At 36.9% G+C, this 23766-nt stretch overlaps 1 protein-coding gene across 1 annotated transcript; it reads left to right on the forward strand.

Annotated features, from left to right (window-relative positions):
* Nucleotides 1-20230: 20230 nt before the first annotated feature.
* LOC130412155 (CD209 antigen-like protein C) lies at nt 20231-21749 on the forward strand. Its single transcript, XM_056737304.1, has 5 exons — nt 20231-20387; nt 20508-20753; nt 20860-20987; nt 21291-21397; nt 21507-21749. Exons 1-5 carry the CDS (start codon nt 20258-20260, stop codon nt 21634-21636), a joined length of 741 nt encoding a protein of 246 aa, XP_056593282.1. The 5' UTR covers nt 20231-20257; the 3' UTR covers nt 21637-21749.
* The last annotated feature ends 2017 nt before the right edge of the window (nt 21750-23766 follow it).

Below are 23766 nucleotides of genomic sequence, written 5' to 3' on the forward strand. Positions count from 1 at the left end.
AACTCACAAAAGGAGTCATTTATCAAATAACAGCTGTCACTCTCAAGAATATCACTGTATTATTCACTGATCACTTTAGAATAACACAACTTAAAAAAAATTGCCAAATTATTGTTACAATTTAGGTTTTAAAAAAAATTGACAGTTTTTTCTTTAAAATTCAGATATTTCTAATTCTTAAAAATATCCACTAGTGTTAAAGAGGTCGAATATCTCCTAAAATAATCAAGCCCTCCAGTCTACACTGAAAAATATTTTACAGATATTGTGCCACCATTTATATAAAACTTTACTCTCTCTACCATCTTTCATGCTATTTTCCTGTAATATTGTATGCACATTTGTTCATGGGTTCTACCGCACAACATTTCCTAAAAAATCCATAGAGACAAAAAAAACTGTAATTAAGTATTTGTCATTGTTTCCATGCAAAGACTCCTTTCTAGTAAATGAGTCTCATTAGATTGTGCATTATTCGCCAAACTATTTGCCTGACGCAATTACCAACCATTGAAAGCAGACTGTAAATGAACGTTTATATGAAAGGAGTGTTTGTGAGCACTTTCAAGTGATCATGGCAGCAATCATAGCCGGCCGTAGATATCTCCAACGCTTGCATGCAAGAGATGGGACATTTCATCATTGTTTCAATAAAATATCCATGTAAATGATACTAATAACAAATCCGACCTTATGTGCTATAACCTGACATTGCATTCAGCATCCAAGACTTTATACATGTCAGGTGAGAAAATCAGCTTCAAGTATCACAGCAACATAAAAAAATAAAGTGGGAATGCAACTTGGCTAATTGCTTGATATTTAGCCTTTGTGTCCCAACTTGACAAGTTAAATATAGCAGATGAAGCGTTCTGTTGTGTAACATCCATCAACACTCCAAAATTGCTAAATTGCCTCTATTAGCTGCTAAAAGAGAATGTACGACCCCTACAAGCATCTCTGCCCTCTTGTGTTTGTACTTCTGGAGACAGTGAGAAAAGATAAGTGTGTTGTTTTTACATAGCTAAGAAAGCTCAATGAGTGTCAAAAGCAAAGCGTCAATGAATGGGGATTTTCAAGTGTTGAGTGGTGCTGTGTATGTGTATCCTTCAGTAACAGATGCTGGTAGATTTCTTTCACTTACAGGTGTCAGTGATCATAGATATAGCAGCTCTCTCCCTAGTTGGCGATATAATTTTTAGAAGAAGCACTTTGTGCATGTGCAAAAAGGTAGTTCACAAATAACGCAGTGAAAAATAAAATATGCAAATTTATCTTAAATAATTAAATGTGACCCTGGACCACAAGGGTGGTCATTAGGGTGAGATTTTTTTAATTGAGATTTTGACCCAATCTGATGAGTTGAATAATCATAAAATGAATAAATAAGCATTATGTTGATGTATTATTTGTTAGGATAGGAATATTTGGTCGGGATACAACTATTTAAAACTCTGGAATCTGAGGTTGCAAAAAAGTCAAAATATAGGGTCTTCCATTAGAGGTGCTGTAGCAGGCCGTTGCTCAAAAGAAACAGGTTTGTTTTAACGTTCTCTTTTGGCTTACGGTCGTGATGACTTTGTGTAAAGTAGATGAACCCGAAAGCGGAAATTCTAAGCTTTACTTGGATAGTAAACTTGAGGTATTTCCCAAAACAACGGGTGGCAGTGAGCGATGTTTAAAGTTGTGTTTCCGGCCATTTTTGTTCGCAATCTTGCTGCATCCACTCCCAAAAATAAAGTTTAGATATATTTACGGTTGAAAACATACAAAATATATTAATTGAACATGATCTTTTCTTAAAGTCCTAATGATTTTTGGCATAAAAATGAATAATTTTGACCCATACAATGTATTGTTGCCTAATGCTGCAAATACTGTATACTCATGCTATATGACTGGCTCTGTGGTCTTCTGGGTCACAAATTTAGTTTTGGCTGTCTTTCTATTTCTCTATTTCTTTGTGTTTTTGTGCTCTGTCTGAATGAATTCAAGGAATAGTGATTTTATAAAATGGTTTTAAACTTCAAAGAGAACATCAATTTATGTAAAAACGAGGCCGTATTGCAAAAATAGCAGCAAAGCATGAATATAAATGGATGCAAAACCAGAGCAAACCTCTAATAACATATCCCTCCAATAAACAAATTACAAAATCAGGCATAGTTCACCAGTAAATTTACCATCAACCACGAGAGCACAGAATGCCTAAAAACTTCTGCTAAACAATCCCAGAATCATGCAAAAAACACAGACTCAAGGTGGTTCCCAAATTATTATTGAACTTCATAACAGAATGAAATGAGCTGTTGAAATTCTCACAGGCTGTGTGAGTTCGGCAGGTTTAATCCACAATAATGTTTGCTACTATTCATGGCACACAACCCCTCACACTGCGCTTGTTCTCTCAGACCAAACAAGAGGCAGGTCGCCTTTGAAACCCGTGCTCCATCCGAACCCCCTGCCACTTTCCACACCGTCCGCCGACGCCATCAAGGGGCATATTTTATTGGGCTTCAGAAATACCACGTGTCATTAATATGCACACATGGGAGAGGTGCAAAATGTCATGCACACAAATGCAGTCCATTCGGTCCCTTTGAGCAGCGAGAAAAGATATTCCCAGTGCTGTAGCGCACACACTTACATCGGTCACATGGTAGACGCAGCGTTACGAAAGGAGTTTGATTTAGATAACGCCGCTACATGAAATTCATACAGGACAAAAGACATGCTATGCCTTTCTTTCCCAACACGGAGATGTCAGCCGCACGCCATTCCTTGCCAAAACTTCAAAAGCAATCCGTCCCCAAAGATCCTGATTCGTTGTAATGAGCCAGTCAGTGTTGACCAAGAGAAAAGGATTTAACAGCAATGCCCCAAAGCATTAGGGGTGATGGCATTTAGAATTTGAGTTTATTTACCTAATGCCACTTTTGGCACTGAAGAATATTAATGATGCTATTCTGCTGAGTTCAGAGAAACCTGAAGAGTCATCACATGGCTTATGGCATGACCTTGAATGCTTGGTCTTCATTCACCAAACGGCATTTTTGGTATCAGTATTTCCTGTCTGTTAAACTTAATTCATTAAAAGTCATAAATCAGTCAATCAACATTATTAGCTACGCAGAAAATGAAATGCGCAAGATATTTACAAAGTAAAAACACCCTGTAATGTTCCATTCCATTCCATTTTCTACCGCTTATCCGAACTACCTCGGGTCACGGGGAGCCTGCACCTATCTCAGGAGTCATCGGGCATCAAGGCAGGATACACCCTGGATGGAGTGCCAACCCATCGCAGGGCACACACACTCACTCATTCACTCACACACTCACACACTCACTCATTCACACCCTACGGACAATTTTTTCCAGAGATGCCAATCAACCTACCATGCATGTCTTTAGACCAGGGGAGGAAACCGGAGTACCCGGAGGAAACCCCCGAGGCACGGGGAGAACATGCAAACTCCACACACACACAAGTCGGAAGCGGGAATCGAACCCCCAACCCTGGAGGTGTGAGGCGAACGTGCTAACCACTAAGCCACCGTGGCCCCCACCCTGTAATGTAATGAACAATAATCTAGCCAAAGAATAAATAAAATGTGAAAATATGTATTGTTGCATCCGAAACTGCAGTTTTTCTCCTATAATTTGCACTTTATTCTGCGTTGTTTTGTTATGGTGTCTTATACCTGAGTGAATAATTTCATTCCTTTCATTTGTTTCCTATCTTTACCTACAATTCACTCCGATATACTGTATAAACTGTAAATACAGCCATGAAAAAAATCAAGAGACTTTTTCAAAATTATTTTAACTTTTTCTGAATTAACTTATTTGTAGGGATGTGTTTGGGTGAAATTATCATTGTTGTTACATTCTGTGAACTACTAACATTATTTCTCCCAAATTTCGAACAAAAACATTGTTTCTGTTTGCAGAATATGAAAACTGTGGAAAGAGGTAAAAATAACAGAAAAGATGCTCTGCATTTTCACATTCACTGTACAATACAACAGTTATATTTGTACATTTAGGAAAAGTAAAAAAATATTTTTGCTGCGTGACAACCTGGATTTTTCTCACAGTTTTCATTATCTTGTCATGCTGTCAGTGTTTAACATTTGCTCTTGATGACTTTATGTCACTCCTGAGGTTTGATTTTGTTGAAATTTTACAGTAACTGGACTGAAATGACAACAATACATCTAGAAATACTGATTCAATTACAAACATGTAGCACTTTAATAAGAAAAAAATCTTATCACTAAAAATACAGTTTGGCAATAAAGCCCTATTTGGACGGTAAATACCTGTTTCTCACAGGGATGCGTGAAATTTTATATTGTATTGCCATCCGAATCCAGAATGTCTGTTTAAAAATCCCGGACTGAATTAGCTGCTGTTTTTTGACAAACACCAATGTCGTGCGGTAATTTAGTTTTTGTCCAAATCCACATCTCTGAGTTTTAACAGGTGTTAAATCCAAAAGACATTTTGTAGGTCTGCATCCATACAAATCCAAGCATGTTTATAAAGGCATACGCACACAACATTTGACGGACATTTATCATGAGACTCCAGGTCAGAAGAGTCTGGCACACCGTCAGTTTCATGATCACCTCTGGTGTTGTATATTTCCTCTTCGCCATGTTTCGATTGTCTATTATAATTTCGTTTTACTTGCTCAAAAAAACATATTCTGTCGCACTCCGTCACTCCCAGTTCATATCTGCCCTCTACCGCTCTCCACGAAAACTGCAGCAAATGCCTTTTGAAACACAAGTGATAAGCGTAACACATACATGTTCAGAAAGCTCAATTTGTCAACTATTAGGAGTAATTAGAATTTTTTTGATAGCATTAATGGTTGAAGAGATACGGTTAAACGAATAACGCTTGGTAAATGCGTTGGCGTTAAAAGGGTTAAAGATCCCTATTGATAAAAATGTATGTTTGTCCGAATGCATGATTTTTATCACCAAGGAGCCATGCAGAATTATCTTTACAGATGTCCTTGAGAAACAATTACCATCCGAACAAGGCTGAATGTCATCTTTTACTTAAAACTATTAATTAAGCCATTAGTGTCATGATTCCACCTCTTCTTGTTAGGTAATTCTTGGCCTTGAGGTGGAATCATACAGGATCCTTTGTTTTATGTGGGGAGAGACGTTTTTGGCCTTTTGGCTTTCCATACTCTTTCCCCGAGTCTCGTCTGTTCCCGCCCTTTCTGTCTCGTTAGCTTTCCCTTAGTGTTTGATCTGTGTCACCTGGTCCCTACCAATTATCCTGTGTTTGTTCCCCTTGAAATAGTCCTCATGTTTCGTTGTCCTGGTTCATTGTACGTCTTACCTGGTCTTTAGTTGTACGTGTTACGTTCTACCTGGTATTTGATGATTTCCGGTTCCACAGCTTAATGCTTGTTCCTTGTTTCCTCGAGTTTCTAGTAAGTCTTAGTTTAGTATTTGTTTCAAGTGTTTGTTTTGTAGTTTAGTTAGTCTTTGTTTTGTTTAAATCTAATATTCCGTCTTGTTTTCCCCCATGTGGGTTTTGTTTTGCCTCTTTTGTATATGTCTGCGTACATACCTGTCAGAATGTCTCTAAATGTCAAGTTGTGAGTTTTCTTTAAGATGCTAAAACCTGTTATTAAGACCTGGAGGAAAACATGAGGCAACAGAGCTCCGGTTCTAGTTTCAACCTAACAGTTCTCAAAACCAGGAATTTGGCCTGTCCTTCTACTTATTCTGTTTTCGACAGGGATTTATTTTACACATTCAGTCTTGCTGTAAACAAGGCTTGCTGGTAACAATCGAGGCGTCAATCCCTCTAGACGGAAAAGCTTCTGCCTATTATATCGGAAATACAAACATGATAGCGGTCACAAAGAAAGGATTAGACCGCAACAAAGAGAAGATTGAAAGCTGACATCGGTGAAACTGATGGCGTGGAGACGGAGAAGAGAATGAAGACCCTCGGAAGAAGGTTTGGAAGCATCAATTGTTTAGTTCAATACGATGGGATGGAGTGGGATGGGACGTTTCAGATTTGTACTGTTTTCAGTGAATGCTCTTTTGTTGCGTGTTGAAATAACACAAAGGTAGTGTGACCACATTGCAATTCTCTAACATTTATCACTGTAATCCCATAAAATAAATACCAGACCCCAGTCATGGAATCATATAAGTGTGCTTGACAGTTACTTTGAGATAATGTTTTAAGGTGAGATGAATCAAATCTTAGCTGAGAAATAGTCATTTTCACATAGTTTTTTTATATCTCTGCTTTATGATGTTGCAGCATTGCGTGATTCTGTTCATTTTCAGATTTACTTAATAGCAGATTATTTGAGCCTCAGAAACAGAAAGATTATTTACTCTGAATCTCACATGCATTATTAATTGTAACTGTAGTGTCAGTTTGACACCCACTGGCTCTGTATTTGGGATGTGGTCTATACCTCACATTTAATGTGCCATTGCTTCAAATAATCCTCAATTAAACTGTGTGGACAGTCTTAATGCTTAATTAAATCTCTTTCTGTGAATTGCCTTATTGGAGATTTTTGGACAAGTTCCCAAGTTGTGCCGTGGGCTATTGCTTTTTTTCTAGTCCTGTCATTTTGGAGGCTCAATAAAGCATTTAATAATCTAGACTGCGGCATTAAAAACATTGAGGACAGATTTTCAGTGTAAAACACCTGTTATTCTCAAGGTTGTATACGTGCCTTGACCCTAACAATTGTTTTATTGTTATTTAGTAAATCATTGTTGATTTTTCGCTGTTTAGCTAATATAAGACTTCTATAAACTCTCATTTTTAGTGTAGGGCAAGCATTTGGAGGGTTTTAATATTCATTATTATCTTAACTTTCACTTTCTATAACCGTAAATAAGCAGCTAAGGGAAAGAACGGAAAAATTGTGGGAGGGGGCCATTGGAGGTACAGTAACTGGCCCCGGGGCCATTTGAAGTACGTCCCTGGCCACCACACAAGCCGCTATTTTAATAAAAGGAGACATAGGCATGTATTCCATACATAAATGCCAAGGAAAGCCCCTTATAGGGAATTGGCGAAATAAAAGGTGTTTCTAGGATGTACTGTGGAACACAATTTTACACCATTAAAGAATGATCATGTTACTTTTACGCATGACAAAATATGAAAACAAAACTTTTCCATTACTTTGCGTATATTCCTTTTTTCAATTGCCTGAAAAACCACCTCAACAAGCATTAAAACTTTTAACCAATTTTTTGTGAGCTTTTGCGCAATTGACGTGTTTCCAAAGGCAGTGGTTTCAATTTGCACAATTTAAAGGATGATGGATGTGCATTTAATCTTTACTGGATTATTTCAGTAGGCTAATCCATTAAAGATTTAAACATTAAAACAAGGCCACAGAATGATAACGCCCATTCAATCGAGTGATGATAACATTCCTAGCGGGTGAAGTAGGCCTATTGGTTTGTATAGCACCTAGCGATGCACAAAATCAGAAACAAAGCATAAAAAAAAAGGACAAAGAAGTTGACAAAGTTGTGCAAACTCACATCAGTGATCACAGTGTGGAGTGACTGATTGTTTTAATTTTTTTAAACATTATCATTTCAACTGCCAAAAACATCTTCCACACAAAAAGAGTGTCAAAGCCTCACACAATGTATTTTTGGAGTGTAACATAAAATCACACTGTGTTCTCAAGGTGCAGATGGTTCAGATTTCCAAGTGTCTGTTGTCAGCTGATAGAGAAACAGTAAAGATATTGTATGTCATTTATGTACAGATAGATTAAATTATGAATTTTAACGCACTTTTATGAGTCAATGTTTGTGTGTGAAAGCACCTCCAGTGAAACTATAACTTAACAAAAACACAACTGCTAATTTTCTTGGCATCCAGCACTGTAATATTATAAAGCATAATCACTCGTGTGCATGCCGTCGTCTTGTAATGAAGGAACATAATGCCTCCCACACCACAGTCGACTGTTTATCTCTGCCTGGGAATTAAAGATGTTGAAAAGAAATCCCGGCAGCGACGAGAACAACCAAGCACCTCGAAATTAGAATGTTTTCACAAGTTAGCAGCCGCGAGTTGTCACTGAAATGTGTTTTAACTAATTATAGTGGCTAATTAACCTTATTAAATTGAAATCTTATGAGGAGTAATTGAACGCCAGAGCACAGCAGGTGCTCCATTTCTTCCTCTGTCGCTTCATTGTTCTGTTTTTTTTCTTTTACACCACGCTACTTTGTTCCATTCCTGACCAACATCCTTTTCCCCGTCTTCATCCTTTAGACACCGGCTGCATATTTTCAGCACCTAAATCTGGCGAGACTGTGATACCTGCCAAGGGGAAAAACTGAAACCCTTTGAAAATCAATGCTGGCCCTCTTTCTCTCTTTCTGTCTCATGATCCTTCTCTGTTTTATTCTTTTTCTCCCTCCTTCAATAATTAATTAAATCGTCAGTCCTCTCTCTTGCTCTGACTCTAGAAAATCAATAAAACCCACTGTCTCTGGAAGAACGTCATTTTATGTTTAGGCGGCCTGACGTATTGACTATGTTTTTCAGGATTAAATGTAACATTACGTTTACAGTAGCACATCAACTGTATAATAAAGTTGCTTCCACAAACTCAAAATGCAAAGTAGACATTTTGAAGGTCCAGTGTATCTAACATGGCAGCATCTGGTGGTGAGGTTGTGAACTGCAACCAATGGCTTACTCTACCCTTCACCCCTCCCTTTCAAAGCTATATGTCCTCTCACAAGACTAAGATTTCACGTTTCGCTTCATTGCCAAGGAAATAACATTTACGAAGCATGCTCTGTAGAGCAGTTTGTCTGTTTAGGGCTGTACAAGAACAAAACGGTGAACTCCATGTGCATGTGTGGTTCTTGCCAAGTGCAGAAGGGTTTTCTAGCATATATCCTGGGTGGGCATATACCCCAACCACACACAGTATATAGCCGCAAAAAAATTAAGAGAAGTTTTCATTTTTTTCTGATAAGAATGCGTTTCGGATAAATGATCATTTTTGTTTATTTCTGTGAACTTCTGACAACATTTCTACCAGATTTCATATAAAAATGAACTTTATAATAAGAATACGAATTTGAGAAATCCTGCATTTTTAAAACTGAAGCAGCGCTCAAAAACAAGTTCATATTTTAGTTTCAAACAACACACAACTAATGTTTGTACATGTATTACAAGAACCAAAAAAATAAAGTTTTATCTCAGTTTATTATCATGCTTTCAGTCGTTCATATCGCCGTAAACTATCACTCTTGAGGTTTACTTTTGTTGGAATTCAACAAACACTGCATATATGACTGCAATACATGCAGGATTTGATGGGACAGTTCAGCCCAAAATAAAATTCTGTCAACATTTACTTGCTTTCGAGTTGTTCCAAATCTGAATAAATCTCTGTGATTCATCTGTGTTCAAAAGATATTTGGAAGAATGCTTATAACCAAACAGATCTTGCACCCCATTAACTCCCATAGTAGGAAAAAATACAATGGTAGGCAAAAGTGCCCTAGAACTGTTTGCTTTCCTACATTCTTCAAAATATCTTCTTTTGTGTTTAACAAACCAAAAAATGATATAGTAATTTTTTCTACGGAACTAATTATGACAGAATTTTCATTTTTGAGTGAAGTACCCCTTAAAATGATTTAGCAATTAAATAGACGTTTCTCACAGCCAATAGAAAATACTGCAATTTTTGGTGTTATTTTTTGATTCTCATTGGGTTGGCAAGGCAGGCATTAAGGTGGGTTCAGCCCACCCCTGCCCATGCCTAGAGCCGGCCCTGAAGGGGACCCACGCCGTATGTAGATAGAAATAGCTCTAAAAACAAACTACAAGAGTGACACTATAAACGTAAAACATATGACTTGTGCACTATATAAGTCAAGTCTTCTTAAGCCACACCATTGGTTTCTCTTTGGGTGTGTGAATAGGGTCATCCTCCATTTATTAATTCTTTAAAGACACACTTTGCTGAGTACAAAATTGCCGTCTGTGGTTTCGAGCGGCCATTTACTGTTTATACGCTGGAGATTTTCCCTCCAGTCACCTTAAGTCTCCCATCAACTCAACTCTTTATTACACACAGTGCAGGTGGGAAAGAAGCTAAAAGACGGGTCGCGCCGCACCTGGTTTCTACCAAGTCTCAGTACGCCTGAGCTGACAGCTCTGTTCTCTTTTAAACACTCTCATCCTGAAAAACACGATTAGACATGTTTGCTCAAATTATTTATGCTCTAATTGAGCTCAACACTACAGATGACTTAAGGTAGTTGTTTAATATGGAGCGTTTTTTCAAAGTGTTCCTGCAGTGACAAGAGACGTCCACCTCATAAATGATCAAGCACGCGCTTACATAATCAGCACAATGGATTACAAACGCTGAATTTTTTAATATTCAAATCCGACTGCATAATTCATTGTTCTCAATGACCTCTATGATGCATATTTTGTATGAAATTACAGGTGTTTGTGAAACCAAACATTACTGTTATTATTAAACGTATTTACCAAACAACCACCTAATAAAAAGTATTAAACTTTGGCGTGCATCAAAACAGCTAAACTGAAAACGTTCTAGAAATGCGGTGACAAGCCTAAAGTTGCCTTACATCGCTATGAGATTGTTAGAAGGCGTTCAAATCCTTCAGTGACTGACCAGAGACGAATGATGTGAACTAGAGCCCTGCGCGGGACTCTTTTCATAATCAATTTAGTTTAAAGAATTTAAACGATGCTGAGGTATAATACAGTGACAGACACAGCACATTTGCGCTCAATTAAAAGCTCATCTTACTGGCGAATAAATATGCTCATGTGAAGGTAAAGCACCACGCCCGACCAATAACTTGATGACGACAAAAAAACTTTTCGCTTTTGAAAGGGTACTAACAAGTTTAATTCATTACCACATTTTATCTGTAACAATTGAGAAATTTGTCCAAAATGTCTGATATTTTGGTGCCGTAAAACCCCGCTTTAATTTTCTTCTCTACTTCATTTTCTGACTCCATCCTTGCTGGCGGCAAAGCTCTTTGCTCTTTGTTTTACCCGCCCAGTCCTGTCGGCAGCAAAGCTAAACCCCCTGTAGTGTAACTTTCTTGGTAGTCGCTCCCGAATGTCGCTTATCGTTTGCATAAAGTTGAGCAAATCTCAACAATGTCCAACGCTAGACAGGCCCACTTCCAGTTGTCAATTCTCTCTGTTGCTCATGTTGCTGGAAATATCTTGATATCTTGAAATGAATGAGATTGCATCCGTCTGCTGCTACTAGTCGATGGCGGTGTGAATGGGACGTAAGACATCCGATTTGTGCAATATCACATTTATCACGGCCAAAAGAACTCACATTAACGATATTATCATGATTCATGATCCAATGTTATTTATAAACAACTAAATAATAGGATCAGTCAAATTCATCTTAATTTTGTTTATTTTGTGTTATCTATTTTTGTTTGATTATTCACACTCGAAATACGAGTGAAGAAAGGTGGAGAGAGAGTTTGTAACCATTGTTACTCTAAAGGCGAAATTATTGAATAATTCACAGTATTACCTTAAGTGTAGAATTAACACAATATCAAAAATTATGGTTTTTAATATCAAGATAATTCACAACTTCCTGGTCACAAGCGCTGTATCAGCTTGATCTCATGGGAAAATGTTAATATTTTGCAATTTTGTGTTAATTTAATTGTGAATCGTCCAAAAGCAATCGATATAAAAAAAAGACAACCAGCAAAACCCCTAATCACATCACAGTTGAAAGCAAATTCTACAAAAATCATACACGTTCACATGAATTCTCGTAAATTGTTACAACCATGAGACTGTTTTTTTACAACATATTTACTGAATGCTAATTTTCATTTAAATGGAAGAGTAGTTTTTGGTCTCTGTAAATTGTCCTTCAAATTGCCCCTCACTTGTCTCTAAATTAGGGGTTGCAGTGCAGAATCAGTCCCAAACAATATCCCATCTCACTAACCACAGAATTGCTGTTAGTAAACAATATAAATAAATCTAGAAAACGTGCTTGCCATAATGGGACTTATTTGAAGATATAAACAATATCATATAAACGTTAATCACTCATATATTATCAAACCCTCAGAGTGCCCTGAAAATGGAAGATCCATTGAGACAATATGTCATGCTAACACTAGTGACTGGCCAATCATGCAAGCCAATTTAAGTGTTGTCACATCCTGTTTCTGTCCTCTCGGCCAATGATTAAATAATATTGCGGTGACATAGAAAGCAGAACGTTCCTAAGAGTGATTCATTCAGACAGATGTTTAGACTGTACAGTCAGGACAGGCTAAGACTAAAATGGTACTCCAAAAAAGTGATGAAGTGATTATAATATCCAATAAACAGACTGGCAACAAATTTCAATTGAATTGAATTGAATGAAATAAGATGAGTCATATTGGTCAGACGCCATCTGTCATTTATAAACAAAAAGTAGGAATATTTGAACTTTATATAATTTACATTTTCACAAACACTGCCCTTCACAACAATGCGAAAAATCCTAAAATACATTCGGAACGTCTGTATTTATAAGCATCACCGCATCATTAGAACTCAACTTTGACCTTGTACTATGTTGCAGTCACCGTTTCAGCAACATTATTTCTCTCTCTCTTTCTCCATCTTTAGTTGTCCGACCTCACCAGTCCATCTTTGATCTCAGTCTGTGGGCCACCTGCTGTATAACCATGATGTCTCATTAGACTAATGTGTGTTTTTGCATTGAACCTCAGGCAATCTAGAATAACACTTATTTGCATATAAAATCTATCACATATAGAATGAGTTCACAGAAGCATGCACTGTTCGCTGTCAGAGATAAGGTACGTCTGATCAAAGGACTGGCATTAATCCCTGCTGCGCTGAGAATGCGCCCTCCAAAGAACTCGTATATGTGGAAATGTGTGACAATTTAGGACAACTACTTTATCTGGAGATGAATATCCAGTGGAAATAGCCCAGCTGTAGGTAAAGAAAAGAATGTTGTGACATGCTTTCTTCACTTCAATGTTCACTTGAAGATGCACGTGTGTGTGGCTGCCAACTCGCTTCCCAAGGAAGGATCAAAAATATTGTAGATACCAGCAAGATGGCCTTTGATTTGTTTTTCAAAGTATGAAGCTGCGAAGAGTCTTGTGTGGAAATATGTAGCACTGATTAATTCAAAAAAAGTTATGAGATCTTAAAGTGGAGTCAGATGTTATACAAGTATAATTTACATGAATGATCAAATTAAGTTGTTTTAATAGCGTTGTACTGAAGCTAAAAGTTGTAATTGCAGAGCTGAAGTTATTGTTTTAAGATTCATTTATAATATGTAACAATCTGGATGTGTGACAACATCATAATATACAGTATATATTTTTTTTTATGTTATCATGTTTTCATAGTGTTAGGAAGCCTAATCAAAACAACCCAACTAGAGTTTGATTTTGGGGGTTAACTATCCCTTGAAGAAGAAAAACAAGAAAAAATATATAAAGTAAAAATATGTTTTTAAAATCTTTATATAAACGTTGTGCAAAAGTTTATAGCAAGCATTATTAATTAATACATTTTGAAATTATTTCAGATGAAAAAAATGATGTTTAGGTTTTTTTTTGTTCATATTAAAGGTGCCGTCAGTAACTTTTGCCTCTGCATCGCCATCTCTGTCTGAATCATATAACTACAGATTACGGTACTTTACCTATTTATCTATACTCTATACAGGACATTCTCAAAATCTATCCTTAAAGCTCAAATCATAAATCATTATTAAATCATTATCATTATTCTATATAAATCATTATTTTAAACACAATGTTTTAGTACTTGTTTGCCAATACTTGTTTATTTTTAACAAATAAAGTTAAAAGAATAATTCACTACAAAAACCAACATATTTACACACCATTATGTCATTTCAAACTTGTATGACTTTCTTCTGCAGAGCACAAAAGAAGACATTTAAGAATTTTGGTAGTCAAACAATGGCATTACCCATTGACTTCTATTGAATGGACACAATGAGATTTCTCAAATTATATTTTGTGTCATGCACGTTTTGAATGACATGAAAGAGAATTATTAATGCATACCAAAATTAGTAATAAAAAATCCTTTTTTTAAATTTATTTATGGGTAAACTATACCTTTAAAAGAGACAACATGTGAAAACCCCACCTTTTCTGTGTTACTGAGTGAAACAAAACTGCCGATGTGTGTAACATTTATCAACAGTCTGAATTGACGTTAATGTACCGACGAGCGAGACCTGCTTACCATCAAGATTGGCTGCGCTGCGTCAAGATTGGCTGCGCTGTGGACCTGCAGAAGCAGGTTGTTACTCTTGCAGTAGTGAGAGGTGTGTGTTTGTTTGTTCGTGGCATTTCAGTGATGGATGTTATATAATCGGTGGATAAAACGCAGGATTTGGAGATTGTTTGAAACTGATAGATGGCACAGTCCCAACACGGCACTGTGTTTTCCTGTGTTTTGTTGGCAATGGGTGCCCAAAGTGCTTTAGTTTATATTATTCTGTAAGGACTCAAGATTACCATGAGATATGTAGAAACTGTCTGAGTTATGGCAACTTTAACACTCACGCCTGTACTCTATCTTTCCATCTCTCCACTTCGTTCATTTTCATACCCTCCACGCCACCCACCGCCCTTCACGAGCGTGTATGTATGCGTGTGCCTCTGTTGGACCTCCCCTGATCCACTTGCAGATGAGTTCCCCTAACACATCAAGCCATCTGCCGTTTCTCTCAATCCTCTCGTCTGCTCTGCCAGACGAAACCCTCGCCTCTTTCCCTCTGCCAAAATAGTTGCCTTTCACCAACACTGCTGTCTGGGTGCATCTATGACAACACAATAAGTATGAAAACATGCTAGTTTCGAGTGCACACACACACACACACACACACACATACACGTCTTATCAACTAACTTTTTGCGCAGATTGCATGGGAATGCACTCACTACCTCATGTCTTGAGATATGATTTGATGAAAACAAGGAAGACAAATACACCAAGAATGGCACTAGGGAGAGTAAATTATAAAGGTAAATTTCCATTTAGGGTGAACCTGAAGTGGCAGTGTGTTTAAACTACAAAGAATGACTTTAAATACTTAAGCATCTGGTAAACTGGATTGCAGGTGGTATGAAATGTTTAAAGAAGCAGTATTTTTGGCAAAATACATTTCAGAAAAGTGCCACAGCTGTTGAAAAGTGCCTTTACTGCCAGTTACACAAGTGCTGTTTGTATTAGGACTTATCGACTCCTAAGGAGTGATGAGGTATCCTTTTTATTGTGCTTGATCCACATTTCCAAAAAAACAGTCGATATATTTGAATGTGCAGTTTTTAAAGTATCAAACAACCAATGTCAATACATTTAAGTAAAAGTAGTTCACCCAAAAGTAAAAAAAATGGTCATCATTTACACAACCTCTTCCTTCCGCAGAACACAAAATAAGTTATTTTAAACCATGTTGTTAACTGGACTCCATTCACTTAAATTGGTTTTGTGTCCCTCCTATAATAGTGAATGGGGGCCAGTGCTGTTCGGTTACCAACATTCTTCAAAATACCTTCTTTTGTAAAAGATAGAAAGTCCGGTTTAAAGCATAAATAAGAGTTTCCATTTTTGTGGGAACTATCACTTTAACTCTGTTTTACCCATCCTCACACTTTTGGTCAATTGATAGATTTGAGTAAAGCTAATGGTAACTTGGGCACCCATTGCAGATGTATTTTCAGTAATAGAACCACCAATCTTGTAAACAATTTTAAACAGATTCACCGTCTCCGTGGACACAATATTTAGATAAATGACTTCTACAGTTCAAACAGCACAACATTTCTCTGTCAGAAGTTCTGCGCGCAAAATAAAAGCATTTACAGATTTGTGGCAGTGTTCCAGAAAGCCTCCCTGCGCCTAATTAATCCCCAATGAAACACCCGACCGGTGGCCAGCGTGAGAGGAGACAGCAGAGCCCCTCTGGTCCTCCAGATGGAGAGACCGGTGGAAAAGGCCCAGTAGGGGGCGAGTGGAGCAGCATGAGGGCTTGGTCTCCCACCAGGCCTGGCCCAAAGAGCGGCCAGCACACCACAGCTTCCGCACAAGCAACAAATGTCAAGCTGCCTGTCCATGTTTCTGTTTCATTCCAACATTTCATCCATACAAACAGCCACGTTCTCCAGTGTGGTGTCCGCCGGCTCACGTACTTTCAGCAAATGGCACGAGAAATCTCTTTGTATGTATTGAGATCAAATATTTTATTACGTGTAGATGGAAACACACATTCCAGTCTTTGCGATACGTTATGCTAAAGATGATATGATAAGTTTGACATTTACGGAAATGAAAAGAAAACGCATAGGTGCTTCCAGGATTTTTGCATTACGACAGAGAAAGTGCGAACGTTTAGTTATCTGGGGTAATTCGGTCTCATTAAATTCTTTTATAGGTCCCTTCAGATCAAATTCTGCTGGGAATACTCACCTCCGTATGATCTCATTTTGAAAAGTTCAAGTGGGAATTCTTCACTTTATTAACATGCGGATGATGGATTCTGCAGTTGTGCTTGCATGCTTTGCTGAACATCACTACATCCTCTGCTTGTGTTCCTGTTTATCTCAGTGAGGCATGTGAAGATGTTTTATTCAAGGCTTCTGCAGGAGAAATGCTCACATGTAAATGCGGGTCTCATTTCTTCATTAGAAAACTACAGATCAAATCTGCTTTACCACGGCTTCATCAGAACACAAGCAGATGATGGAGAACTAATTAAAGATTACAAAATATAAGAATAATACACTTACGTGTTAAGTGTTAACGATACTGAGAAGAATTGTTTTGCTGATTTTGTACCAGTATAAAAAAAGCTGAAATAGGAAATGCACACTTAAAAATTGACTGAATCCACTGCACTTAAAAACATGTAATTTTATGTTTTTTTACCTTTTTATTTAACAGATTTTTCTCAACACCAAATCACACTATTTTACACATTTACATGTATTTGTGATTACAGAGTTACAAAAATAGACAGCAAATTTACAAGATGTGTAACAGCATTTCTAATTTATCAACTTTTACTATATTTTTCTTGCGCCCCAGCTGCTGAAATCCACTAGGACTGTCACCATACACTACAGAACTATCATCCAAAACAATTAACAATAACACCTATACAATATTATCACATGTATTAACAACTTTACCAATTACACATACGTGCACTCTTAAAAAATAAAATAAAAATAATATTGTAAACTCACTGTAATATAAAATATTTACTCATTTACTCACCTCATGACCTTTCAAAGCTGAATGACTTTCTTCAGCACAACACAAGAAAATATTTTGAAGAATGAAACAAAACTGGTCCACATTAACTTCTATTGAACACATATTTTTTTGTGTTACACAGAATAAAGAAATGTATTCAAGTTATGAATCTTAAAATGTATCAAACAAGATACATTAAACAGCGCTTTAAGGCAGACTTCTATGATTCCAATGACTCTCCTGAAAAGCTCTTCTTAAATACCAACCTGGTATTTTGTAACTCGGGTTTGTTTCCAGGTGGGCTGATCAAAAGTAATGTCAGCCAGTCCTCTTGCCAGATTTAGAAAGTACTTTCCAGTTTTGAATGCAATATTCCTAAAATAGGCTTCATTCAATGTTATTGTTTAAACAGTTAAGCACAGCATTAACCTTAAAGACATAGTTCATCCAAAAGTGGTATAAACCTGTGTAAATTACTTTGTTCTGCTGAACACCAAGGAAGATATTTGCAAGAATGTTAGCAATGTTGTGTGAGTAGGATTTCCTGTTCAGTTGTGGGCCACAATTGACAACCATGGTTTGAAAAATTACAATGGAAGTCAAACGTGCCCCAGAACTGTTTGCTTTTCAAAATTCTTCAAAACATCTCATTTTGTGTTCAACAGAACAATATACACAATTTGGTATAGTGAATGATGTCCCAGAACTGAACGTTACTAAAATTCTTCCAAACATATTTCTTTGTGTTCAGCAAAACATAGAAATTTATAGAGAATTGCAACAACTCGAGTGTGAGTAAATAAAGACAGAATTTGCATTATTGGGTGAACTTCCCCTATGAACTAAAATTTTGTCATGCGTTTCTGTCAACTATTGTAACAAAATAAATATAATCTCCCCACAAATTTTCATTTTATATGCCCTGAATAAAATGTAGATCATTTGCTAAATAAAACAGTTGCGGATCATCAATAATTATCTTCATGTCAAACGACTTCCCCAAGTCGTTGAAAGGAGTTGATGTGTGCATACCCAAAATCAAGAAACAAATGCTTACTAACAGAGTTAGAAATAGTTTTTTAAGAGGGGTAATGAAAAGAGGATTTAAAAACATGTGTTTAAATGCTGCATTATGCATGAGGTTGCATAATTTATGCGACCATACAAATTTAATCAAGGAAACAAGACGAGTGAGGTAAGCCTTGATTACAAGCTTAACCCACATCAAAAGTGAATAAATTGAATTTAATAAGTCATGATGAAAAGAACATATTTATAGGTGAATAATGTTCGGGGAAAGCCGAAACAGGAAATATGTCTTGAGCTGAATATAGCCGGTACAGGAAGTTGTCCGTCCTGTGTTTTTTTTCTCGTTGACGTGTGAAATATTTAACATTTTCAGCTGCCAAAATGACAAAATATTGTCTATGAGTATTCTGTCTGCTGTGTGGGTTTCCAGTTCTCTTTTCTCTAGAAAGTTCTGCTTTAGTTTAGTCTCGCCGCAACTTTCAGATCATTAACAGACTCAGTGAAGGCCAAAAGGGGCACCTTGTCTGGCTGACTGTGAAGCGCATGTAGAAACAAATGACATTGCTCTCCAGAGTTCTGTCAGAGGACACCTGCTCCCGTGCCTTTCACAGCTCTGTCACTTTCCTGTCCGCTTCTGAATGGGTCAGCGTTCGAAGTGCTGGCATTCAGAAGCTCGATTCTGTGTGGCCCTGTGCCAAACACCTCACATATGCTAGCCGGTGCTCTTCTTTAGCTGTGCTGGGACCTGTGCCAGGAACTGGACAACATCACATCTAACTCTACACAGAAAGACTGGACAGACATGCAATACAGCTGTGTCATACGTTTGAAATGTAGGAATTTTCAAAAACACAACATGTTCGTGTGCCCATATGTACTGCATGTTACACTTTAAAGAGGCATATTTTATGCATTCTGACTTCTTTAAACTGTTAAATGCGCTGGCTTTCTCATGCTTAACATGGTTAACATAAAAAAAACGAGATGGACGTATGATGCAGTATTTTGGTGCTCGATGGACTTCACCAGGGTTAGTTTTCCAATAAATTTCCATTACATAACAAGTTCTCTTAGACCCTTATTGGAAAATTCTCCTGGAAAAGCACGCCTACGTGTCGGTGATGAATGTTATGTAAACAGTGGAAATTTGCTTGATTTGGAGATCGTTTGAAACTACGAGATGGACCTTTTCTAGCGCTAAAAGATGCTGGTCATTAACATTTCCTGCACATGAACAGACTTTGAACTCCACCCACATCTCTAAACTGAAGCTAGAATCAAGAAACGGACAGCATGAAGCATGAAGCAAACCACACATACATCACTCTGGTGTTTTTATACAGATGACTCCAATTCGGTTGTATATCAAAGTGGTTGTTTATCAGCACTTGTTGGAACCAATGTGTCTTGATTCCTTTGGTTGGTTTGACCGAGTCTGAGGCAAGATCTCATTGGTCAAAACAGCTCTGGATAGCGGATGTAAGAGCTCGACTGCCGAAAATATAATAATAGATGGACTTCACACCCTTGCAAGGAGATGAATTTATTAGTAGCACAAAATACACAACTACTTTTGTTTTGTTGACCTTATTGCAGTTGAAGTTGTTTTGCTCTACACTTCATTCTTCATGCAAATAAATGCATGGTTCTAACTTAATGCCTTTAAACATTGTATGCATTAAAAGGACACATGAGTTCACACTTAACTTATATCTGTTGTTTTGTGGGTTGACTCTTTGGTCAAACTGCTGTTATAATAACTACACAGGAAGTACATTCAGCATTAACAGATTTAACTGCAACATTGTATTTCTGTCAGAGCCGATTATTTATTCCATGATTATTTAACAGGATGGGGACTGACTATCAGGGAAGGAAAGACAGAGTAGAGATGATAGTGGATGTGTGTGAAAGTATAGATTCTGTGCGAGAACACAATATCAGCACACACAAAAATGCACACCAACCACTGGAGCATACAGGTAATGACTTTCATTTGATCTTTAAAATGTGAACCTTCAGGAAATGTAAGATGAAAATCTACATTTCTATTTGTTCCAAAACTAATAGAGGAATTCAAAAAAATCTCTTGTCATCTACAGGAAGTGAGTGTGTGAGAAACAGAAGTCACAGATCAGTTCTAGTGTGTTCGGTGGTGTTGTGTGTTCTTCTACTGACTGCAGTCATAGTGCTGTGTGTCCTGATCTATACATACAATCACCAGTTTCACATCAACAACAAAAACATCAAAGAAGAGAGAGATCAACTACTAACCAACAACACAAACCTTATTAAACAAAATTCCAAATTAACTCAAGAGAACAACAGAATGCTGGAATGTTTAAAGGGTATTTTTAACTATACTAAACAAGACAAATATTAATATAAAAATAATTTCAAAGCATAATCGAACAAGCTGTAAAATGACATTGTGTCAAATGTTTGTGTTTACAGATGGATGGATTTACTGTCAATCCAGCATGTATTTCATTTTATCTGAAAGAAAGAACTGGAGTGAGATCAGAAGACTCTGTAGAGAGAGAGGAGCAGATCTGATCATCATTAACAACAAAGAGGAACAAGTGAGTGAAGGATAGGGCTGTATTGGTCAACCATTTGAGTAAAATGGACAACACTAAATGTACTTTGTAAAATGAAAATCTACAAGAGTGAAAACCACATTGTATAACCAAACAGCAAAAGCTGACATCAAATTTTAATGATCTGATGTCTTCGGGCGAAGCTTACTGTACGTTTATGTGATCACTTTAACCTACTGTGAATACAGCAGTTATCTCATTTACAGTTTAACGGTTTGTGTGTAAATATGTATTTTGATGTTATAAAATCGTGACAGTTTTATTATATAAATGTGTAATCTTTAGGACTTTCTTGTGAGAACTTTACACAAAGAGTTAGTCTGGATTGGTCTGTCTGACAGTGATGTGGAGGGGAAATGGAAATGGGTTGATGGCAGCACACTGAACATTAGGTGAGAAATCACTAAATTTAACAGATTATTATCAATAAATGATTATCAGATTCAGTATCATATCACACAGAAAACGCCACTGAACATCAATGCTCATGTGTTGTTACAGCTTCTGGGGGTCTGGAGAACCCATAAGTGGTCCAGGTGTGGACTGCGTTCTGTATAATTCAACAGGATGGATAACTTACCCATGTAATACAAACTTTATCTCGATCTGTGAAAAGAGTTGTCTGGAATGAACCATTACACTGTGATGTATGATAATTCAATAATTTTGGGTACATCTTTGCATTTTGTCAATCATTAAGGCATCTTTAGAATGGTTGGAGTTATGTTTGTCTTAAATATGTTTTCTTGTTACTCTTGCAGTTAAAGTGATTCACCCAAAAATAAAAATTATACCATAATTTACTCACCATCAAGTTGTTCCAAATCTGTATGCATTTATTTGTTCTTCTGAGCACAAAGGAAGAAATTTGGAAGAATGCTTTTAACCAAACAGTTCTTGGACCCCCTTGACTACCAAAGTAAAAAAAAATGCTTTATTTTTGTTGTTCTCTCGAACACAAAAGAAGATATTTGGAAGAATCTATGAAAGCAAACAGTTTGCGGCACCTTTGACTACTATTTGTCACTCTTCCTACTATGGTGGTCAATGCTGACATCAGAGGCCTTCAATGAGCCCAATGATGACAGTACAATAGTAATTCTATGGGAGAGATTAATTTTGAGTGACAAATTTGATCAATCAAACTAGAAGGAAGGTAAAATTTGAAAATCAAGTAAATTGATCATCAAGTTATCATCAGTTATTTATAATTTATTAGGCCACCAAGTGATTTTCAGTGTGGTCAGTCTTAAATGAAACATATTGTGCATATCTGTTGTTATTCTGCATAAGAGTGTCATTTTATAAGATAAATTGTAAATTTACTACCGTCAGTTACATACAGTTCACTGTACCAGTAAAATATTAAGATTTATCATAATCATTGATTATTATAGTGTGCACAGGGCCAAGGCTCCCGCCTTATGTTGCAGTGGCGCTGCCATCTTGGGAGGATAATACTCCACTGGTATTATTGTTTGATAAGTACCGTTACTTGTTTTGTTTGATATATGGAGAAATCGCAAGTGAAGACCCATTTGCTTTTCCTGAACGACTCTGAGTAACGCTATTGCAGTTTTTATCACAGCAAGACCGACCTACCATAGTTATATTTCCCAATCAAACAAGATAAACAAAACACTGCATTGAACGCACCAGCAACCGTCCTTCCAAGATGGCGCAACATTCAACGGAGCGTGACGTCAATTGACAAGCTCTATTTGGTTGACTCTAGATCTGGAGCTTTGGGAAACGTGATTACATGCTACCTCTATGCAGAAAATTATATTTTTTTAATAAACCGTTGTAAAATACAAGAAAACGATCTCATTAATAAGTTATACTTTTTTTAAGTGAGAACATGTCACCCTCCTATCCTCGCGAAAAAATGCAGGTTTATGATGTCCATATAGATTAAACTTTGGAGATTGAACTGCTTTTGGGCTGTCAGCCAATATAGCATGTTGACATAATTAAAAAAATTCAAGATAAAGACATAAAGGGATAGTTCACCAAAGAATGTAAATTCTGTCATGAATTTACTCACCCTAACATCGTTCCCTGACCATAATATACCTCCGTTCATCTTTGTTGACCCCCATAAACAGCAATGCAACTACTCCATCTTTAAAGCGTAGACAATTTGTAAAGACATCCTTATAATTAATTACCTTCATTCGTTAATTTGACTAGAGTGGTTCAAACTTAGTTTTATGAAGACGTGATATTTCATGTCATGTGACATGAAAACTGTTTAATTGAAAAATTGGGATTTATACATCACCTGAAAGCTGAATAAATAAGCTTTCCATTTATGTACAGTTTGAAGAAAAAGTATGTGAACCCTTTGGGCTTACTTGGATTTCTTCATAAATTGGTCATAAAATGTGTTCTGATCTTCATCTAAGTCACAACAATAGAGAAACACAGTCTGCTTAAACTAATACCGCACAAACATTATACGTTTTCATGTTTTTATTGAACACAACATGTTAACATTCATAGTGCAGGGTGGAAAAAGTATGTGAAACCCTAGAATAATGACTTCTCCGAGAGCTAATTGGAGCCAGGAGTCAGCCAACCTGGGGTCCAATCAATGTGATGAGATTGGATGTGTGGATTAAAGCTGGCCTGTCCAATAAAAAACACACACCAGTTTTGAGATTGTTGTTCTGAAGAAGCGTTGTCTGATGTGAACCATGCCTCGCACAAAAGAGCTCTCAGAAGACCTATGATCAAGAATTGTTGACTTACATAAAGC

The sequence above is a fragment of the Triplophysa dalaica genome, chromosome 22 (genome assembly GCF_015846415.1).
Source record: "Triplophysa dalaica isolate WHDGS20190420 chromosome 22, ASM1584641v1, whole genome shotgun sequence".
NCBI lineage: Eukaryota > Metazoa > Chordata > Actinopteri > Cypriniformes > Nemacheilidae > Triplophysa > Triplophysa dalaica.